We start from the raw sequence: 22,223 nt of genomic DNA on the forward strand, positions 1-22,223 counted from the left end.
AATGCATAGGAAGGAATATCCTACTGCCTCCAATAGCAAATCTTTGTTTTATAGACTGAATACACTTATACACTGTATAATCGATGCTTATCTGCTTTATATTTAATTCTTGTAGATGTTGAGAAAAATGCTAAAAGGCCCACATTATCCAGTAGCTTACAGCATGAGGCATATAACTCTTATACATTTAAAAAAGAGTGGAAATCTGAATTTATTCCATGCATTTGTAAAGTCCTCAACAGTGTGCAGGTCTGAACTTGTAATCAGTATTCCTAACGGTCCACTAAAGCTCGTTGTAAGATCTATTTTTGTCCAAGTACCTACTCTAAACTCTCACCACAGAGCACATGATCCTGATACAATAGTTCTCTCCAACAGTCCAAACCGCTACTTCACTTGTACTTCGCTTCAAAATGCTTTTTTTCCAAACATTTTTTCAGTCTAAACGCAGCAATGACAGCCACCTGCTTCTCCTCTGTCTGAACTGTCACACCAAGAGAGCTGCAGTCGCTGCAGTTATGTTGTACGGGGGGGGGAACATTTTCATTTCGACTGGAAAACGAGCACTCCCAGGTCCCCGCAGTTTATTTAGAGAGAAAAACAAACCGCTGCTAAAAGCTCACGGCAACTAATCTCCATCGGAGGGGTAAAGTGTGACAGCAGTGAACAGCCAGACGCGTGGAGTGCGCATATGAGTAGTTAATTATCAAAGAAAAAAATGCAAAGGGAGTTGCTCATGCTCAAACAGAAGTAATTGCACACAGCATTTGATCAACATCCTCCAGATCGCATAATGGAAAAACTCTGGGCCTAAACATCAACAACATAATTAAAATGAATCATTTTCAAATCAACATTTAAGTAGTTTTTTCATGCCAAGCAGCACATTTAGAATGCATGAGGTATAACATATGGATCTCTGCACCTCATCTTATGTCCTCATTGCAATAGTTCGTCCCCCCTCTTTGGAGAAAATGCAAAGCTATACATACTCCTAGTGATATAAAAAGAAAGTGACGGGGAGTGATGACAAGGTGAAATGTTGAGCATCCTCCAACAATAATTCTGCCCACTTTCCCCTTAGAACGAACTGTACAGTAATTATGCTGGCAAGCTGCCATGTGGATAATTATTATTCATTTTTCCGTTCCTGAGTGTTTGTGAGTTTCGGTCTCCCTCCCCCTCTCTGTCTCCTCATAGACGGACTCTGTATCTTTATATTGAGCCACAGTAACTGGTTACTGATGAGCGTGGCACTTTTGCGTTTGGCAGATATCTAAATTCTCAGCCAGTGCAGGATTATGTGAGCAACAGGCTAACCGATTAACATCACAAATGTGCAGGGAGTATAAAAAGAGCTAAAGGTGAGGCCGACATTTTTGCCTCGCTGAAGAACAAATCCTGAGCCAAGGTGAGCAGTGCTGAGCATTCCTGTCCCATCCGCTCTCAGTCTGCAGAGCATTATCTCAGAGAGTGACACGCTTTGTGTTTTCACGAAACTGCTGTGCGTCGGCAGAACAATGGAGCAGCAGAGATGCAAGAGGCGGAATCAGTCTGGCGCAACAGCCTCGTGTAGGTACGGCACAGAGAGAGAGGGGGGGAATACTAATTTATCATGAAAGATGTCATTACCATGCCAATGACTTCTCAGAGAGCACAATCATCGCTAATAATAGAAATTTAAACATCAGCGCAGGGCTTTCAGACAGGAAGTGGTGTGTTAATGGGAAACTGTTGTGTGTTTATGAGAACTAGACACCAAACTAGACATTGGTGAGAGCACTGATAGAAGAAAACACGAAGATAAGCACTAACCGGTATCTGTTTTGTTTTTTGGGGGGGGAGTTTTCTTGCTAATTGAGATGTCTAGACACATTCAGTTGAATCTCAGCAAGATAAGGAGGTAGGCGGAACTATCTCGGAGGAGCGCAGCACATACTAATCCACTTATTGAGTCTGAAGGATTTTCATTCACAAGCCTCGAAAATGCTTAGCTTATCAAAATTCTTTCACATGCACATTTTGCCACTTTGTTTTTCAGGAACAATAGCATCCTGCAAATGGCCTTATGGCCTACAACACTAAGCTACTCCGGTAGTTTCACTTAATATTCAAATGAGCCGGTGAGGACTAGTTGAAGTGAAAGGCAATTTTCAATTATTTTTCAACCTTTTTGTCAATTTTATAGTATCCATTTGAGTCAAAACACAGATTTAGCATTATGTTAAGATGAACTCTATAATCCTTTGAGATGCAATGAAGTTAAATTGAAACAAGACTTGTAGATGCAGGAAATGGTGAAGCAATTTGAAAGTAATACACAAGCTATGTTCACACATGTGCTGCAGCCTAATTTACTAAACATTGCACAGAGGAACTGAATGTAAATGTCTCCCTAGGACACCATAACACACGATTGTGCCCACGCATGAACAGTGCAGGTAAATTTCCCGAGAATTCACAGCAATAAGAGGGCATTGTGTGTCCTGCCTCCTGCATCATCTACACAGGTGTCGCCCTTTACCTAAACCAAATGCAGTAATTCCAGTTAGAAGGACCACATCAAACACAGAGAATCTTTTGCTGTGTGGTATGTTTGAAGTTCACATAATGCCAAAGCGATTCTCCTGAAATTGTCTGGACTGAATGGCTTAGCTTGGTGCCAATCTAGCCTTTTGTCAGCATAACCAGGGACAAAACAAGTTACAAAACTGCCCTTATCATCATGTCTGGGATGTCAGCATGGGCGGACAAGGATATCGCTGCTGTCACTTCACATAATGAAATCAGTGGATAAACTTTTGAGTTGCTGGGGACTTTGTTGAATTCTCACTATGTCTCTAAAATTGTGCTCTTCAAATTTTTAGGGGTGTTTTTTGTATGTAATGTCACAACACTGCTAATCTCAGTAAAAGCTTTGGAATTCAGCTAGAGTGAGACACTCACGATTCTTAAAGAAACAGTGGGAGAGTCGGCACAGTCTGTGTATTTTTGGCTCAAGGGCACAATGGCATAGATCGGAGTCCGTCTGTTTCCAAAGACACTAAGCGAGGTGAGAGGTGTTATACTGTCTATGGCAGAATGAATGTATCTGACCCTTTTTCATTCGCTTCCATTGAAAAATGAAAATATTTATGAATGGAGGAGAATGCAAAAGAGTCAATACACTCAATTCATGGTGCAAATTCATGCGAGTTTATTTTCATTTTGTGAAGTACACTGAAACAAGTAGTGGGACTTGGCAAGTACATCATTTAAGACTGAATCAGATGTTACGTCAGTGTGAGCTTGAGCTACAAACACACAGAAACACACGCTCCCACATAAGTGGGTCTGGGGATGCAGGAGCATGCCCGGTCCATACTCGGGGTTTGATTGCAGGGCTGAGGGGTCAAAGGGTAACTAATTGCGCGACTCATGGAGGTCAGCATTGGTGTGGCCTCCTGCCAAAGCACTGGAACACCACCTGAAGGTCTGTCAAGAAAGACAAATGAACTCCGACCCCCACTGCTGATGACATCGACCCCAGCCAGCCAGCGCACGCCACATCTTAATCTGGATCTCGGAGACAGGGGCAGACGGCTGCCGCTGATCCAGATGTGACGTGACAAGGGCGCTACTGCTGATGTGTCTTTTTTTCAATAAGGAAGCACTCCTAGTGGGTCATTCCTTCATGTATAACTTAAAGAATTATTGTGGTTAGACTGGCCTGATCGTGCACACAAATTGCAGGAAAACAAAAGCAGAAAAACCCACTCGGTGTAACAATAGGATTCCTGTGCATGGAACTGTTTCGCTTTTAGCAATGCCATAAAGAGCTAAACTTAGCCCTGCCTTCAATTCCTGGAATGCCACAAGGGCAACTCTCAGTTTTACATAGTGACTCATCAAAGTAGAGAGAGATGATTATCATTTTTCACCAGTCAGTAATTAGCTCACTCCCTAATCAGGTGTTTGTGCAGTACGCCTGTCCATACCTTCTTATTAAGCAATATCAATGCATGCACTGGAGCTTTTACCTGCCGTGCAATCAGCAGTAAGCCGCAGCCTGAACCACAGTGAATCTGCTGGAATGCACCCATTGTTGCTGTGTGTGTGCGTGCACGCGTGTGTGTGTCATCCTTTTGTAAAGAATTAACAAATAAGTGTGACGGATGGATAAATCACTTGACGAGCACTGCCTGATGAAAAAGCCATTGTGATTGAGGTCTAGGGATCATCCAAAACAAAAAAAACAAAAAAAGAGCATCTCGCTTTCATGATTAACAGAATGTCGAAAAGGATTTCCCTTCTTAAACAGACATTACAATCATGTGAAGCTAATAGCCAAAAGGACACAACCAGATGGGACGTCTCCCTCTCTCCTGTGCTGCACTGTTTGAGAGACAAAAATGACCCAGACCTGTGTCAACAGCTGGGAAAAGCATCCCTGCTTTGCGAAAGTGATAAAAATAACACTGAAGTACCCCACTGTGGGTTACGCCCAGAACAGGTCTGTTTTTCCTGGCCGGGAGGGTCACTGTCAGACAGAGCTGGACCTCCAGCCAACACACATCAAGGCGGCACTTTCCAAGCCTCCATTTTCGCCCCTCTCTTTTCCTGTTTTGACAGGAAACAGGAGATGATAACATAGTCGCACAAACAAGCAGAGATTGCCTCCGACCTGCTGCCGTGCTGTCCTCGTGTGGCAGCGAATGTCTGTTTTCTTTAGAGGGCCTCGTGTCCGAACATAGGAAAACATGCACTCGCTGTCTGGCGCGCGAGTGTGAGCATGAGGCCGCCATGACGCACGGGCTTTCGCGCGGGCACACCTGACACACACATCAAATTCACACCTGTCTTTACATCAAGCCTGAGTAACCTTTCCATAGCCTGGCACGGTGTCTTTTGTGCGCTGAGCACTTCCTCACAGGATCCCAGCGGCGTGCCAGCACAGCGTCACACAAAGAGCTGCAATAAAACAGACCACCAAAGTCACGGACACAAGACTGAAAGAGGAAAGATGAAAGCTGCGGTGGTCGCCACGGGGAACCAAACATACACGGAGGACGTGAGCAGAGGAGCAATGTCAATATCTGGCAGGGGGGGAAAGGGTAGGGAGGGGAGTGGCACTGGCGTCAGCAGGGTAGCTTTGAAGGCAAAGGGAGGTGAAGATGAGTAGCGTCTCCTGTCCGAGGCTCTTTTTGGAATGTGTGCCTTTTATGTTGTCAGGAAGCACACTGCGGTGAGACACAACAAGTGGAGTGATGGGGCCATTAGAGAAGGCTTTGTTGATGGTGTGAGAAGCTCAAAGGCGCGGGACACTTTGATTGCCCTTTCTGATTCCCCTGTAGCCTTTGTTTACGAGCTAATTAAGCATTGTTCAACTGCCCCCCATCCCTATAGCACCATGATGACTTTGAATGGTTACTGTAGGGCTTTTACAGCACCCCTAATAAGATAACCACTAACATATAAAACACTTTCTACTGCAATCTAGTGTGGGAACCAAACTCTATATGCATATGTTGTGTGCCTGAATGCCTGGCAATAGCTGAAAAAGAGAAAATGCATAAAAGAGAGGAAAACAGACACATCACGTGTAGTCCCACAGGTCAAATTCAGTTCAAATGTTACTGCTTCTTTGGGAGTTCAAGTGTACCCCAATTTCACCTCTCTCCTGGACATCACGACCCAAACAGATCCTCTCGCACAAAAGGGATGAAGACATAAATGCCCAGCGTGGGACAGTGAGGTTAAGGGTTCAGTGGCTGGACAGAAAAAGCAGGAGGAGGGCACCGTCTCACTACATAGATGTGGTAATGACCGTGTGGCAGCAATGGAGTTTGTGGAAGATTGCTCACAGTTGATAAAGAGTAGAGGAGTGGATTTTGTGTAGGAAGGAATGCATGGCGGTGAACAGGTACAGAGAGGTCAGAAAAAGCACATGAAAAAGAAAAAATGGAGAGAGAAGTTCAAACTATCATTCCTAGCTAAATTAAATTTGTAACAAGAGATGCGTTTGAGGTCAGGTCAGCATAGCTTAAACAGGATTGCTTAAATGTGAAAAAATTGTAAATAAACAATAAAATGTAGTGTTTAACACCATATAGCAGGCCCTCTGGCTGACTTTGAATGATATTAAAGCATGATCCTGCACTGTGAGTTCTGGCGTTTATGATCTCCTTGTTGCATCTCCTGAAAGAGACAGGGGAGGGTCGAGCTGAACAGAGCAAAGGATCAGAGCGCGAAACACAACTACAGCATCCACTCCTGCTTCGAACAGTAAAACTTGGCAGGAATTTGCCAAGGCTACAAGTGCAGGTGCTCTCCCCAGGAGCTTCCCTCCTTTTCATCTGAGGAGGGACAGCATTTCCGCGTTGCACAGACACGTTCAAAGGTATTCCAGCAATGTTTTTTTTGTTTGATGCATAAATTTAGAGCGGTAAACAAAAAGCTGCCATCTATCATGTTGATTTAGAGGTGCCTGATAGAGGCACCGGGAGTGAACACTGCCAAAACAGCCACTGGCAAAGCGAGTACAGCTGAGTACCTAAAAGACGGCACGTTAATGATGACAATTTCAGGCAACAAAACAACAGCATGTAGGAACAAAATATAAACTGAAAGCATCTCTGAATGAAAGTGATTTCAGAGCAGTAATCAGGGGTAGAAGCCCCTGTCAACTGAGAATGTGGCAAAGACACAATGCTATCGGTAAATCTACACACATATACAAACACTCACTTGATGACAAGTCCCTCCATAGGTTTTTGCCCATCATCGTCATGTTAGCTGGGCACTTACCTTTGAGTCTGCACTGTGAGGCCTCCCCGGCAAGTTCCCAGAAAAGCCAGGACGGCTCTGCTTTTATAGGTGGTATAACTGATACTGAGCAGCAAACGCAGAGGATGGAGAGGCAGTTTGGGACTCGTAAACAGAGAGGTTTAAGTTTAAGTGCTCGACACACACGAAGGAGATAAAACAGCCCAGAACTCTTCAGCAAAGAGAGTGACATCATAAAATAGAGCGGCCGTAACAAGAGGGGAAGCATAAAGGACGGATCTATTAATGGGAGAGATGGTTCATAGGAGAGAGGCAGGGGAAGGTTTACTCCACGAGCATCTGCTGCTTGGGAGTCATGACAAGCTCGAGGTGGCACAGTTTATCGAGACAGTGCATATCTGCTGATCTGAATATAAATCTAATTACCCTTCATTTTCTTTTTGTTTTTCCAACCAGTGACCTCTAAAGTGATTGTTATCGTGATACACTGTAGCTTATACATTAGCGCTTACTCCACACTGCTACAGATTTCAAAAAAGGTCAGCAATCACACTTTTGTGAGTTTGTCTAGCAGCAAAACATCATTGTCTTATATTAATGTTGATTTTACAAAACAAAATCAATAAAACTTTTTTTTTCACATTTTCCCAAAGTATAAAAGTCTAAGGAAAAGGACTTCAGCTGCCAATCACAGACAAATGACGCAGCTATTTTATGACTTTTTCAGTTGAAAATCCATTATGAAAATCCATATGGCTGCGATTGACCTTTTCGTTGTTCCGCCTGTTGAAAAATTCAGCGACAACAATTTTCCATTGGAATAAAAGCAACTTTGATGCCATTTGTCGAACACAGGGCTATGCCATTTCCTTTCAAATGTCAGCAGATAAATTGCCAAGTCAGGTCATTTGATAATGAGAGAAAAGTCCAAATTGAAACACATTTCTTCTTTACTTTAGTTTCCTCTCACTACAGGTTTACCTGCTTTGATGCTAAGCTGACATTATTGATATTCATATACATAATAATACTTAGATGCTTAATGGCATTTTAGACCCTGATATATAAGCTAGTGATAAAACACAAGGGGTAAAGAAAGCTCATCATAACTAACCCCAGCAAGTACTAGAGTAATGCTACTGGATGGTTACCTTCTCCATTACCTTCTCCATGACCACCACCAGGCCAGTGAAGATAAAACGCCGACAGTAATAAAGCAAACATAAATTGGTAGTAGTTAAGATCAGAAAGATGGATGCATTCAGCAGCAAACTGGAAAGGATGGAGGGACTCTGACTGTGCTTCATCTCTATCTTTTTTTCCTCTGGTACTTTCACACACATTCACACATCATCAATACCCACGCTCATCCTCACACATGGAGCGGGACACTCAAGCGTGAAATGAACATGAGCAGCGTGAACTTTGACTGGCATCTTTTTTTTTTTATATACCGCGCCAGGATTTATGGAGCACTATATACGTATCTGAATGAGCTCCTGACAATAAAGAATAGCCTAAAGCATAGCTGGGGAGTCCGGGGGAGATGAGTTAACACAAGCCATCTACCAATCACAACACAACTCATCGCTATCCATCTGCTATTACACAAACACAAATAGAATCAGAGAGAGATGCATACACACTATTGCTCTGACACATATGGAGAAATATGACATGAAAGCAGACTGGTGCACTTACGGAGCAGCTGCAAACCGCAGCCACAGTTTACTACTCTTGGCCACTCAGGGGCTCCTCTGGGAATAAAAAGAAAGAAATATTACATTGCCCAAACAACAAACATGATTGCGGGCATGTTGCAGAGAGTAATTACTTTGCTTGGAGGTGCAGAACAGTCTTTTAGGATTGCTTTAAATTCTCTAAACAAGCCAATTGTGGATAAAAATTACCTGTTTTGAAAAAAAAATAAGTAACATGTAAAGTGACACGTCCTGATTAGTGATCTCTAAGCTTCTTATTCACTTGCTTCTGTAGCATCTAACTCTTCGAGTGGCTAAATATTCCCAAAGAGGCCACACACTTGCAACTTTCTGAACTGGAAGGTGAGAAGTAGATGCTACATTAACATCTTGCAAAGAGGAAAACAAACAAGGCAATGTCAAGTCTAACTCAGGCAGCATACTCAACTGATCCACTGTTTGCTGTCAGCAAGAGAGCCACGCCCAAAACAGCCCTGAGTTTGCTGTCTGCACATCCATCTTGGCAAGGATACACAGTGCTGGCATTCTCTTTCAGCACATTGCTATAAGCCAGGCGATTTGTCTGCTACCACAAGGCCTTCTGTCAATTGAGTGCGTTTTATGGAGCCAGCAGGAGATTACCTCCAACTCAGTGCTCCTCAGTGTCTGTGTACCATGTTGAAAATTTATCTCAACCTCTATGTTTTTTCTGCTTCCCAATACTCTGAATCAGACTCAATAATGGAGTGCAGTCTGCCCGGATTGTGTACATCTCACTTCAACATGACATATGGATCCAAGCGCCAGGAGTACCAAGAGCGCGTGAAACAAACACACACGTGCAGTTTTTTTTTTCACGCTCATATTTACGCACGCGCACCTCACCCTAAATGAACAAGTCAAACTGATTAATTCCCACTGGTTAGACTTCTTGTTGCATTTGTGTTCGTTGTTCACTGACATTTCTGCCTTTGTTGTTCTGTTCTCATGCTCTGCAGACCTGTGCCGTGCCGTAACACATTGGCCTGTCAGCCTAGACTGCAAATCCATTGTTTCATTTCAGTCTGGCTCATTGTAACACATGATCCTTCACCAAATAGCAGCAAACCCGTTCAGACACATGTTATTATGTATGGCAATTATTTTTCAAACCCACTAAGAATAAGAAGCCGACGCGGGATATAGGTGTTGTCACAGTCGGAGCATTACAGGGTGCTTTGATTCAGCTTAATCCTGTAAAGATGACTGATCATGTAATAAATGGGATACTAGCGTAGTAAAGTAAACATGTATCTGTGAACAACTGTTGACAGACATTTTAAATATTACTGCACTTAATTAACATCCAATCAAAAACACAGAGAGGTACAAAGTATTTAGATTCCAGGGGACATATGTTTATTCACATTTTTTGGGATATAAAGACCATCTCTGTTTCCCTCTCATTAATTTCAATTACTCATGCCACTACAGACAGGTTAGCTTGGTGAAGCGACTGGAGCAGGTGGAAACAGCTATTATTCTATCCAGTTTTTAAAAATTGTTAGTCCTGTCAAACATTGCATTGTGATTTTTTTACACTTTTCCTTTCTTGTAGATAAAATAAATGAGATGCATGTTCATTTGTCACCTCCTATTTTCAGGTGATGTGTTATGCCAAGATGCAAACGGTTTGCAGCTTTATATCTAACATGTCAATCATAAGAAGGGCACATTCACCTTTAACTCCTTGCAAGATAATCAATTAAGAAGTGTCAGGAAAAGTGAGATTTCCTGCTTTTTATTAAAAAATAAAATTTGTATTTAGTCAGCATATTAGCCCATGATTAAGGGCACAAGATTCATGTTAGGACAATAAAGTGACTATCTGGTGAGGCCAGGACCAAAGGTCAAAACTGGTGGTGCTGCGATTCTTCGTTTCCAGGTATGCCACAGCATAACATTCAAACATGACAGATGAAATGCCCTTAATAGAGGCGTGCAATGATTTTTAAATTAACTCTCGTTACTGTTAATAACGCATATTCCCCTGCCGACAATGCAATGATTTTACAGCTGCAGAAGCCTGGTAGTTGCTTTTACTCATACAGAAGATGGGTTAGAAACAAAAAGATTCAGATAATGTATTAAACACTGACATAAAATTTTAGTTCCAAGATTTATTCTTGGCTGCTTAATTTGACTTAATACCTTGACAGCAATGACTTCGGTTTAGATACAGTGATCTGCGGCTTGTGAGACAGAGCTGTTCTTGTCTACATTTCTATCTCTTTCTAAATGCAAAGCCCACTTATTGGGAGTGTATATTTACAGTGAAGATCTAAGATGGAAAGAGATAACTGGAAGCAGCAGGGTAAATCCCCACATCTAAACAGCTCTAAATAGCTTTGCTCACCTTGACAGGTAACTGTGGGAACATCTGCACGGCTCTCTGTAGACACTGCAAGGGCATGCAGTAGCAGCAGAAAGGGCCAGATGGCCAAAGGAGGACACATTCAAGCAAATATGTGTGCCTGCTTGTGTGCGTACATTATGCGTGTATGTGTGTTAGTGGGCATCTGCTGGGGAGCCTCAGTCAGCTCCTGTTTCATCTTGCTCCTCTGAGCAAGGAGTGACATGCAGACTTGAGGAATGGAAGTTCCAGGTGGAGAATTCCGCAACCTCCTCCAACAGATTCCTGCGGTCTCCTCCTGATGAAAGGTGATGAGCATCAGCCTCACTGCAGCTCACTTTCCATCCAGACCTTTCAGACTTTGAATCTGTGCACCTTGAACCCATTTTCTGCTCTCTGCCTCATACCAATTTACCCTTTTGCAATTGTGATAAGTGGCAGACTGGCCAGCGACAATTGGGGTCAATTCACTTTCAGCTCACTAAATTAAAGATGTAAAATGAAACTGCAGCAGACACAGTGAAGATGTGGCCTTCATTCCAGAGTTGCCTGGAGGTTGAAAAATAAGGTTTGTGGCCAGTAAAAGTGCTCTGAAAGCAGGACCAGCTGTGAAAATCAGGAAGCAAGAAAGTGAATGAGAAATTCTTTACACTCCTTTAACTACTGACAGAGCTGTTCCACTGTTCAAATTTAAAGGGCTCTGGGAGCACTGGGCATTTCAGAAGTATAGATGAAGATGAATAACAGGCTGAAAAATAATGGAGATGAAGTTTTTTTTTCAAGGCAATTAAATTCCTGCAGCGCTCACAGTACTAACTTTGTGCTTTGTTCCACTGAGAAAAGAAAAAGGCGGCTGTCAATTCGAGGTGTCTCAGACAAATTTCGGTCTACACTGAAAAAGTATTGCCATTCCCGCAACACCCAGCGCTGGATAAATGAAGCTGTGGGGATTGGGTAAAATGGCAGTACACAACTGCATGCTGCTGAGGCTCCCATATATAGTACAGCATGGTACCAGCATGACTGATGTCTATGGTCTCTGCACCACTTGACACCAGATTATTGCCCTACAGTTTAATACAGCCACATGCCATAAAGCAGAAGTCACACCGCATGCAGGGATAAAGCAAGAGCACAGCTCAGCTCAGAGTCTCTTCTATTCTCCTGCCTCGTCTCTCATCTTCTCCCAGGCCCGCTGCGGTGCTTGCACTGCTGAGCAGCCGCACAGGCACACACATACACGTATCAGCGAGGGCCTCGGGGGCTCAGGTGCTTAGAGGTGAATAGAATAATATGGCCATGCTCTGTTTTAAGTCTACGTCAGTTTGGGTTTTCACTCTGATTCTGTCGTCTGCCCTCCTACAGCAAAGCTGCAGTGTGCTCTTGTTCCTGCACAGGTCAGCTCCTTGAAACCTTAACCCACCATAAAAGCTGAGAGAAGTGACAGAAAGGTCAGAGGGCAGTCAACAAAGGAGAGGTAACGGGAGCCAGGCCTGCAGAGCTGCAGTCATTTACCCATTTCTAGCCTATATGTTTTGGACACTTTTAAACACACGCTCGCTTGTGCAAAATAGCAAAATATCATTCCTGAATCCTTAGCTGTGTATTCTGCCTCACCTATCTCTGGTCATCATAAATCAAACACAAACATGCTCAGAACATGCTATGCCAGTGACTGTTTGGCCTGGAAACATTTGTTGGATGACATAAGGTTGATTAATTTCCTTTCTGCAGTGTTTCGGGAAATAAAACCTGATCCGAGACAGTTATATGGATTCACTAACGAGGCTGCACTTTAAATGGATCGAGGGTCAAATAAGGAGCAAAGCAGGAACAAATCAAACATGAATCCCAGTGAGTCATTTGTGAAAATTACCGTTCCTGTAATTTATGAATTCATCATGAAAAACCTGGTAAAAAGGCCTCATGGTTCAAATTAATTTGTGCAGCCACATTCATAGTCACATTCACTCACATATCCATAATAGGCTGGAACACATTGTGCATATATCAGCAGTGCATTGTATTCTTGATTAGCTTGTGGTTTGCTCTCTATCAGCAAGATTTAACTTGATTCACTTGCTCATTATACTTTGATCTGTATGGTGGCCGGGGCAGAGGTCAGTGTCTCACTTCCCTCATGGCAGAGGTGAGGCCTGGCTGCAATAAAAACCACCAACAGTTCAGCTTAAGCCAAATCTTTAAACCCTCACTGGCCTGCAGGACATTCTCTGTTAAGCAGTCAGCACACTCGTGCACTCCACAAGGTCCAAGGCTGGTTTTTACATTCATAGGCATCTTTATTTATGATTGTCTGTCAGCACTGACCTGCAGTGAAACCTCAGTGCAATGGTTTGGAAAATGGAAATATTTAAAATATGTCCACAACTCAAAATTTATATTATCAGTAAAAGTACAAAAGTCATAGACATCATTTGCAAATAACAGTTTTCATATTTGATCTCAAAAATAGTTTAATGGTTTTGCAGATGCACTTAGTTACTTTCTTGCTGAAAGCTAGGTGGAAATTGATACCTCACCTCTCCATATGGTGCTAAGCTTTAGCCGAAAGCTGGCTAATTTAGCTTACAGTAAGAAATTAACAGGTTTCTTTGAAACTGAGATTCAAGCAATCGTTTTACTTTGTGGCATACCTCACCTAACTGCTGTGTCCAGCCACAATAAGCATGCTAGAATTAGGGAATCCAGACTCTCTGCTGTTCTCTAGTCAAGGCATTCATTATTGTAGGTTTTAATTATGCAAATTAAGCAATTGAAGTGCCTTGATTAAATAAAGTCTGGTGGTTGTCAGTGTCTCTTCTTTTTTTTACCTGTCCTTTCAGGAAAGGGCACTTTTCCACGAGACTTTTCATTATCTTCTCTCTGAATAACATAAAATGTGTCAAGGCAGTTAAAATGTAGGGGTAGTAGCCCGAGGACCCAATTTCAGAAAAGTTAATTTAGGCTTGACCCCCTTAGCGTGATGTCATAAAATGGTTATAATCAGAAATTCATTGTAGATGTTATGCAAAAATTGCTGCTGCTGCTGTTGTTGAACATTCAAAGCAAGTGGACTGTGCACAAAAACATCACTGCATTGCTGCAATTGACCACTTACACCACTGGGCTCCACAGAGCCACAATAAACAACAGCGTGGAGGGGAGAAGGGCTTTACTTCCCCGAGTTTCTTGTTCCTTTAGACCCAAACAGGAAAATGCAAAAGCTGTCTGGACTTCAATGTGTGTTAAAAGTCAGCTTACCCTCCAGTCGCTTCATGTCTGAAAGAACATTCACTTGACCCAAACACTTTTCCTTGAATTTTTATCTACTCACTACTACTACTGTATTCAAACAATAAGTCTACAGCAGAGAAGGGGGGGGGAGGGATGCCTGGGGACCAAGCTGACTTCCTCCTCTCAAAAACGGGACGGCGGGCGGATGGGGAGGGAGGGGAAGTGTGACCTCAGTAAACAGTCTCCGCACTCATTTTTCCCATGACGGCCGCAGACACAACACTGGCTGAACTCTAGCAGGTATCCCAGCAGGCCACCTGAATAACCGTGTTGACCTTCTTCCCTCCATGGAGGAAGTAATTTGGAAGCGATCATCCATAACTGCATCCATCCTATGAGGCCCAACAGGTGAGCAGCTCAAACTCACAAAGACAATGGTTTTATTATCCTTCACCTAGGGGAAACCCATACCATAACGCTGGTACAATAACAGCACCCTGCCATCACTGTTTGTCACCCCGGAATTAAGGCTCAATTTAGCCATCAACAAGTGCAAAATACGGGGCAGCGGGGAAGTCTTCGTCTCTTTCTTCAGCCCAGAGCACCTGTTGAAGGCCACGAAGTACTGCTGGAGGGTCCCACACTAAAAAAGGGGAGGTCAGTTCCCAGGGCAGATAATAATAGTTAGGGTTTGGCTAATGTGTGGACTTAACCTGAAACCTGACTATAGATCTGATACACTCAAAACCACCTTTAAAGATTAGACCACACATACAGGTGATTCAAACCGGAGCGCAGGTGCTGTCCAAATGTTTCCTTCTCCCTTATGTATTCTGTTCCTGTATGAACATCAGATGCAGGCGTATTCAGGGTGAACCTTGAAGAGCAGTAATCCAATCTAACTTTGAGACTTTCCCTCTAAAATGGTACAACAAAGGAGAACCGACCCTGGGGCAAAAACCAGCGCGCCACAACAACAGTGGTCTCAGGGCCTATATTTAACAGCGGTGGGAATTGTAGGAGCAGCAGCACAGGAACACTTTCAATGCACAGTGAAGGTCGACTGGGACTTAACTTCCTCCTCAGTCTCCAACGTGAGCGGGGCCTGCTTGTTTCGGCCCCTTCGACCCCCCCACATCCAACAGCAAAATAAAAAGATAAGCATTGTTTAGCCAAACAATAGGCCACTTTCAAAGTCTCAAAAGCTTCCATTTTCACATCCAGAGCCAGCATTTTGAAGTCAAGTATAGCAATAAACAACTTTGCAAGTGGACTGTGAGAGCTTTCTTGGTGAAACATTAGCTGGATCCAATTTCACTGTTCATGTTTCAATGCGAAGAGCAGGTGCAGGTGGACACAAGCATCACTACAGAGCTCCTATCACTATTCTGTGGTAATAGTTACTATAATTTGCTTGCTTGATGGCTTTTTATGAAATTTTTACCATGAATTACTGTAAAGCAGAAGTGCAACTTAGGTGATCGCAATACTTTTCAATGCAAACAAAAAAAGTTCAAATGTGAGCGACAGAATGGGCAAAAAGATTTCAAAGATTACAAATTATAACACCAACCTTCAGTGAATTCTGGTCAGCCAGAGCTAGCGCTTGTTTCTTCAGCTCTGAGACTTTCTTCTGGCAACTTTGGCAAAAGCCTCCCTTCTCCTCCGACTCGGAGATGGGAACCGACCCGGCGCCCTCAGGAGGAGGTCGGCTGCTGCATTGCGCTTCCTCCGCGGAGTGAAGTCTTTTCCTGGGGGTCGCGGGAGACTCTCCACCCGGACATCCCTCCACCTTCGGAACAAGCAAAGGTTTGGTTAACTTTTGAGGTTTCAAAAAAAGAGTAGTTTGCACTTAAAAAGCGTCCAACTGTGAAACTGTTTTGCCTGTACCTTGACAACCCGTTTGAACACAGAGCACCTGAAGTGCGCACCTCAAAAAAGCAGATGTAAATAAAAACAATGCAAACTGTATTTAAGAATAAGCAAATTAGTTTTTTTTTTTTTCACGTAATCCTGTGCAGGGAGACACTTACAGTGAACAAGCGGTTGTCATGGTCTCCACCATCAAAAGCTGAACTGCCCCAAGAGGAGCTCATTCTCCCAACTCAAGGTTGCACCTTCAGGAGAACGTCTTGAAACTCACGGATACTGTGGCTGAAAAATGCGAGACCGAGCCATAGGCTGCACCGAAGACCGGACTGAAGGTTATCAGTCATCTGTCACATCGCACCGGACCGGCGACGGCTGAGCGAAGGCAACTTGTGAGTGCGCCCCATGAAGCTCCAAAGTTGTGGAGGAGTTTTGGTACAGGAGGGCACTCAGCCGTGCGCAGGAGGCGGTGTTACTCTCCGAATGGGAGGGATAAAGAAACTTCCCTGCTCATGCGGCAATCGAGTTGTCTGTGAAGTGAACCATTATCGAATATTATAGTAATTTAATTGCATAAAAACGTTTCCACTATTTCTTTATTGAAAATCTCAGTAGTTTCTCTCTCAGCTTGCTCTCTTCAGTTTCAACATGCGGATTTAAATATCCATAGTCTAGAGTACAGTTTTAAAGTTTTACAACTGTATTAAATGTAAAAATATCTTAAGCGATATAAAGAGATAATATATATATATATATTATATGAAAAATATAATACTAGAGGCCTTAATCACTTTAAGGCACCCAGTCTGTTATTTGGGGGAATTTTGTCGCATATAGAAGTAAAATTGGTAGGTAGGGCTATATAAAACCCTAAATTGGAGCTTAATTAAACTAATGTTAAAGACAACATGTTACATGAGTGATAATGATAATATGAATCTTCTTGTAGGATTTTGTGCTTTATTCGCTTTCAGGGTGCACCGTCAACTGTTGCCTCTCCGGGAGCAGAGATGTTTGTCGCTGATGTTACTCTGGCGCCATCCTCCGTCAGAAATAAAGAACACCATCTCTCAAATTGAAGAGGGTGGGCTCTCCACGGTTAAATATTTAATTGGTAAACTTTGAATATTTCATGCGGGTGATGTAAGCGACAGTGGCCACAAGCCCTGCTGTCCTGCACATAAGAAACGGTTTCTCTTTTTTCTCTCCCCATAAAAAGATTTTAATTTATTTCACTTTTTTCTCGTCCACTTCTTTTGCACAAGTCATATCAGCCAATGGTGACGTTTTAAACGTAAATATAACCTCCAATATATGTTTTTATCGTCGGCTGCAACATTTCTCGGGGCTGAAAGGGGCTTGTCAAAAGACACTGGAAGATTTATTATTAGGAAATTAAGACTTAAATTAAACAACGCACCTTGTAATAAACATTTTTTCCACACCAGCTTATAAGTCATATTTAAATATGTTGGTAAGTTGTCATTGAATTGTCTACCAAGCCTTATTGTGTATTTTTCCTCGTTTACTTTAACAGCAGTTAAAGAGAATTTAAGTTAAGGCACTTTTATTTGCTGCAAAATGCTGAAGAAAGTCGCAAAACTGGAGATTCTTGAAATCAGTGAATGAAGCTGGAGGTTAACAGGGATCGCAGATGCTACGAGGTGCTGTTCACGGTCCTGAATAGCGGACAGGACCCGTCAAGCGCGCATCATTTATCTGGCTCGTCACTGTTTCCCACTTGTGCAAACAACGCTCCAGCAAGAACATGCTCTCTGAGATAGCTTTTGTTTCAAACATCCCTTGAGAAAACTCTTACCTTTGTTTTTCTCTTCAGCAGGTGACTTGTAAACCCAAATATAATGTCCGAGTCGACGAAGAATGTCCCCAGGTCTATGACGCTGGGGTTGGGCTTCCCAGCTTCGGGAGACCCCGGTGAGTTTGGTAAAGCCATGTGGGCTGCAAGTGTACCCTAGAAAATATTCCACTCCCTGGGAAACCTATTTGATTCTTACAGCCATCTATTTTATATGTCTCGTACCCCCTAAAAAGATCCAAAGGGGATTTTAATCCGGACATTCAGTCATTCAAGCTGAGCGCTCGCACGTGTGCGTAAAATAGCCACGACTTCCAGCAGCCCAATAAGAGGGAGGGAAACAAGCACTGCAATCCATCCGGTGCGCAAAAAGGTGTTTATATCCACTGAAATACTTTTTTAGCCATCCTGAGGAAGATTATCCATGATCTTTGAGTGCTGTTGCAGGTCTGAGAGAGAAGGAGCACCTTGTGCATCTGCTGCACTCTCATCTCCTCTCCTCTCCCCCTCCCTCCCTTCCTCTCTCCCCCTCACTCAGCCTCCCTCTCTCTCCATCTCTCTCGCTCTCTGTTCCCCTCAGATAGAGATGACCTGCTCTCATAGCCGATTTGCTGGTGCGTCGTTGTCATCCCCCTGAACGAACACGTAAAACACAATGACAATCCGGCTATAACCCCTAACGGCATAATAATGTAATATTCCTGTATTATTCATGTAGGGGCTTGCAGTAACGACCCAATCAAAGCTTCTATGTTATATGTTTGTCTTATATACATATATAATGTTGCTATAATCTTCCTGCAGCAGAATGTACTGCAGCTCTGTGGTTAAAGTGTTGCTGTAGAAGCCAGTCTGGGATATAATCAAATATGAGGCACTTGATTTGTTTACCGTGATGACGGTTATCTGCAGTGATAGCCAATTTTGTTTGGATTGAAACAGATCAGCTTTTGATTGATTTTACTTTATTACAGTCTGTATCGAAATCAGATCAGCTCAAATTTCCTGTGAGATGTCCAAGGCGGAAAAATCTCCCGAGTGCTGAAATTCCTGATAATTTAAGGTGTTTGCTGCTTAAAAATTAAACTAACAGTTATAACCGAGTAAGATCGCATGGTTGCCAATCACTATGCAGCGAATAGCCTCAACTCTTCGAGCAAGATGCGGCTAAGATAGTGAGATTAAGAACGAGGCCAGTGGGTGGTTTCCCTGTGATCCAGCGCGGACCTATTATAAAAGTAATGAGTTGTCTTTTAGAAACAAAAGTAAAAACAATTTAGAGACGATTGGTTTTTAGAAGGAAAACAGGCGTTAAAACAGAATAATCAGAGCGTTGTCATGCCCGGGTTTAATTTACGAATATAAACCAGTTTTTCCTCTCAGACTGGACTGCACGGAAACAAACTGTAGTGATGATGTCATGCACATGGAGCCGCTCCTCGGTGAGCTACGTGTCACTGTGAAACGCGGCACCCGTGGTGGTTTCACCGAAACACTGGTTAGCATTTCTATCTATTGTTGAAAACTGAATTCAAATTGACAAAGTATGCTTTTTTTAATGTTACAGCTGTAAGAATCCGCATTATTTCTTTTGGATTAAATTGATATAATGGGGTTAAGTGTCTCCACCAAAGCCCATAAGAGCAGAAACAAATATTTGATAGGCTATATGTTGCACCTGAGAGTGCAGTTTATATTAAGAAACACCACAGGCTGTTGTGGTATGTGGTATTTTGGGCTCCGTGGTATAAGACTATGACATGATTAGCTTTATTTAGTTCTGAGTTTTAAAAGGTGCCTTCAAAGCCCGTGGAAACAGCAGTACACCTGTTGGCTGAGGTTGAAATCTGTGGATGGTCTGCTCCAGGAGAAACTGAACAGGATGGAGGTGGACCCCTGCCTGGTGGCTTGGATCTCCGACTACCTCACCGACAGGCCACAGTACGTCAGGCTGAAGGACATCACGTCTGACAGCAGCACAGGAGCACCACAGGGAACTGTGCTGTCCCCTCTTCTCTTCACCCTGTACACCTCTGACTTCTGCTACAACTCTGAATTATGCCACATTCAGAAGTTTGCAGACGACACAGCCATCATGGGGTGTATCTGGGATGACCAGGAAGAGGAGTACAGAAGTCTGGTGAGGAACTGTGTCGCATGGAGTCACACAAACCACCTGCAACTCAACACCTCAAAGACTAAGGAACTGGTTGTGGACTTTGGGAGGTCCAGAGCAGGTCCACTGCCGGTTCAGATAGAGGGGGAGGAGGTGGAGGTGGTCAACAAGTACAAGTACCTCGGGCTGTGGGTGGACAATAAACTGGACTGGTCATGCAACACAGAGCACCTGTACAAAAAAGCCCAAAGCCGACTGTACTTCCTCAGGAGGCTGAGGTCTTTTAACATCTGCAGGAAGCTCCTGAGGATGTTTTACCAGTCGGTGGTTGCTGGAGTACTTTTCTATGCTGTGGTGTGCTGGGGGAGCAGCACAGCAAAGAAGGACTCATCCAGGCTGGAGAAACTGATCAGGAAGGCTGGCTCTGTGGTCGGCATGAAGCTGGACACTCTGGTGACAGTGGCAGAGAAAAGGACACTAAAGAAACTGCTGGACATTATGGACGATGCTGGGCATCCTCTGCACACGGCCATAAACAACCAGAGGAGTCTGTTCAGTGACAGGTTGCTTCTCCCAAAGACAAGAACCAACAGACTTAAAAACTCCTTTGTCCCACACGCCATCAAACTGTTTAACTCCTCTCTGGAGGGGAGAGGGAGGGGAAACAGGAGGACAAAGGAGGGGGGAACAACTAAGCTGTAGTGCCTCTTCTCTTCACTGTGCAATACCTTTTGTGCAATACTTTTTGTTAATAATCAGCAGTGCAATAGACTCCATACTTGAAATGTGCAATTCACTTGTATTTTTATTTTTATTTTTATTCCTATTTATTCTATTTATCCCCTTTGTATATTTTATCTATATATGTCTTTGTATTTATATATGTGTGTATATATATATATATATATATATATATATATATATATATATATATATATATATATATATATATATATATATATATAATATTATATTCTTAACTCTGTAACTTCTGTCGGTGCTGTGCTTTTTGGAAAAACAAATTTCCCAGAGGAACCTACCCGAGGGATTAATAAAGTTTTATCTAATCTAATCTAATGGTTCCTTTAACTCAACAAATGAACTAGCTGAGCGGAAATCATATCTTGGGTGAAATTTATCTTTAACTTCAATCGTTTTATTAGTTTAGCTCATTAGTATCAGAGCCCAAATACAGTCAACTTTTATTCACAGTGGCGGTAAGTGTGACGTATCTGATCTGACTGCTGGAAAGTTGTAAGGTCACCGGGAGAGAGCGGCGGCTGGAGAAGTTTTTCTTTGTCTTTCAGGAGGGCAGAGAAGATCAAGAGTGACTCTGGTGAAACAGTTATGACTTGACAGCTAAGCAGAGGGGGGTTAATCATTTGTTTTATCCCCAGAACAACGCAACTCATCACACCCGCTGTTGCGCATGCATGCACGCAAACACAGACACCTTCTTTTGTGTGATGGAGAGACAGGGGTTGTGAGAAGAGCAATAATTGCAATTCATAGTAAAGATGATTTACCATGTCCGTCACCCAGCCCTCCCCTGTGGAGGAGGTCTGGGTTGAGTCTCCTCTGGCCGCTGATGAAATTCCAAAGACGGGATCCCCTGGGACTTCGTGTGCTGCTACATCTGCTGCCCTTGCGCACGTACAGGGAAATCGCTCTGGGCATCTCATTAAGTCCTCTCCTATGTCTTATCCTCTGACTGTGAGACCTCGATCTGCAGCTTCTCCCGGTGCACGGACAGGCTTTGTGAGAAACGTTTAGCAAATATTGATAGTTCTTGGCGCATGGAAGAGATCAAAAGAAAAAAGGGAAGGGGGCTGTCTAAAAAGGGGAGGGGGAATAAATGGTGCACACTGCTTTCATGAATGATTTATGCAATGTAGAGTAGCCTTTTCCTTCACTGGGAAAAAGCATTTGGATTTACTTGTGTCAGATTGTGAGTCCTTAGTTTTGGTTTTCTCATCAAACCTTTAAGCAGATAAGAGACCTGAATGCAAACCTGTGGTTTTAATTAAGTCTATCTGAGTTTAGAGGCTTTTTAAACTAATTTAGACTAATAAATGATTTAATCAATATAATACAGACGGGAAAACAACAGCCGAGGAAAAATTATCTTAAACCAAGTTAAATGGGGAAATAGCTGCCCCACGCTTAACTATTTGTTGATTAAAATGTCTTACCAGCAATTATTTTTCTCTGTGTTGGCAAATTAGATAGCAGCAGATGTGATTTTTCCATATTTACCACAGTTGCAATTTTCAGTACTTTGGACAGCGACCATCCCTGCAGACGTAAAGTACACAATCCCACGCATACCCA

The 22,223-nt window shown here is 43.0% G+C and overlaps 1 protein-coding gene across 2 annotated transcripts in view; it reads right to left on the reverse strand.

Moving 5' to 3' along the window:
- Window positions 1-19,542, reverse strand: part of kif26ab (kinesin family member 26Ab) — a 68,175-nt gene extending 48,633 nt beyond the window's left edge. Inside the window, exons 1-2 of one of the 2 annotated variants that reach the window (XM_085143411.1) lie at window positions 17,780-19,542; window positions 15,665-15,883 (exon numbers count right to left, since the gene is read on the reverse strand). In XM_085143411.1, coding sequence (XP_084999537.1) covers window positions 15,665-15,883; window positions 17,780-17,914 — 354 coding nt within the window. In that variant the 5' untranslated portion in view covers window positions 17,915-19,542. Of the gene's footprint in view, window positions 1-15,664; window positions 15,884-16,124; window positions 16,605-17,779 lie in introns of those variants that run through there. The other variant, XM_085143412.1, reaches the window with a different exon arrangement.
- Window positions 19,543-22,223: the final 2,681 nt, after the last annotated feature.

Source organism: Neolamprologus multifasciatus, chromosome 19, assembly GCF_963576455.1.
Source record: "Neolamprologus multifasciatus chromosome 19, fNeoMul1.2, whole genome shotgun sequence".
In the NCBI taxonomy this organism is placed as follows: Eukaryota; Metazoa; Chordata; class Actinopteri; order Cichliformes; family Cichlidae; genus Neolamprologus; species Neolamprologus multifasciatus.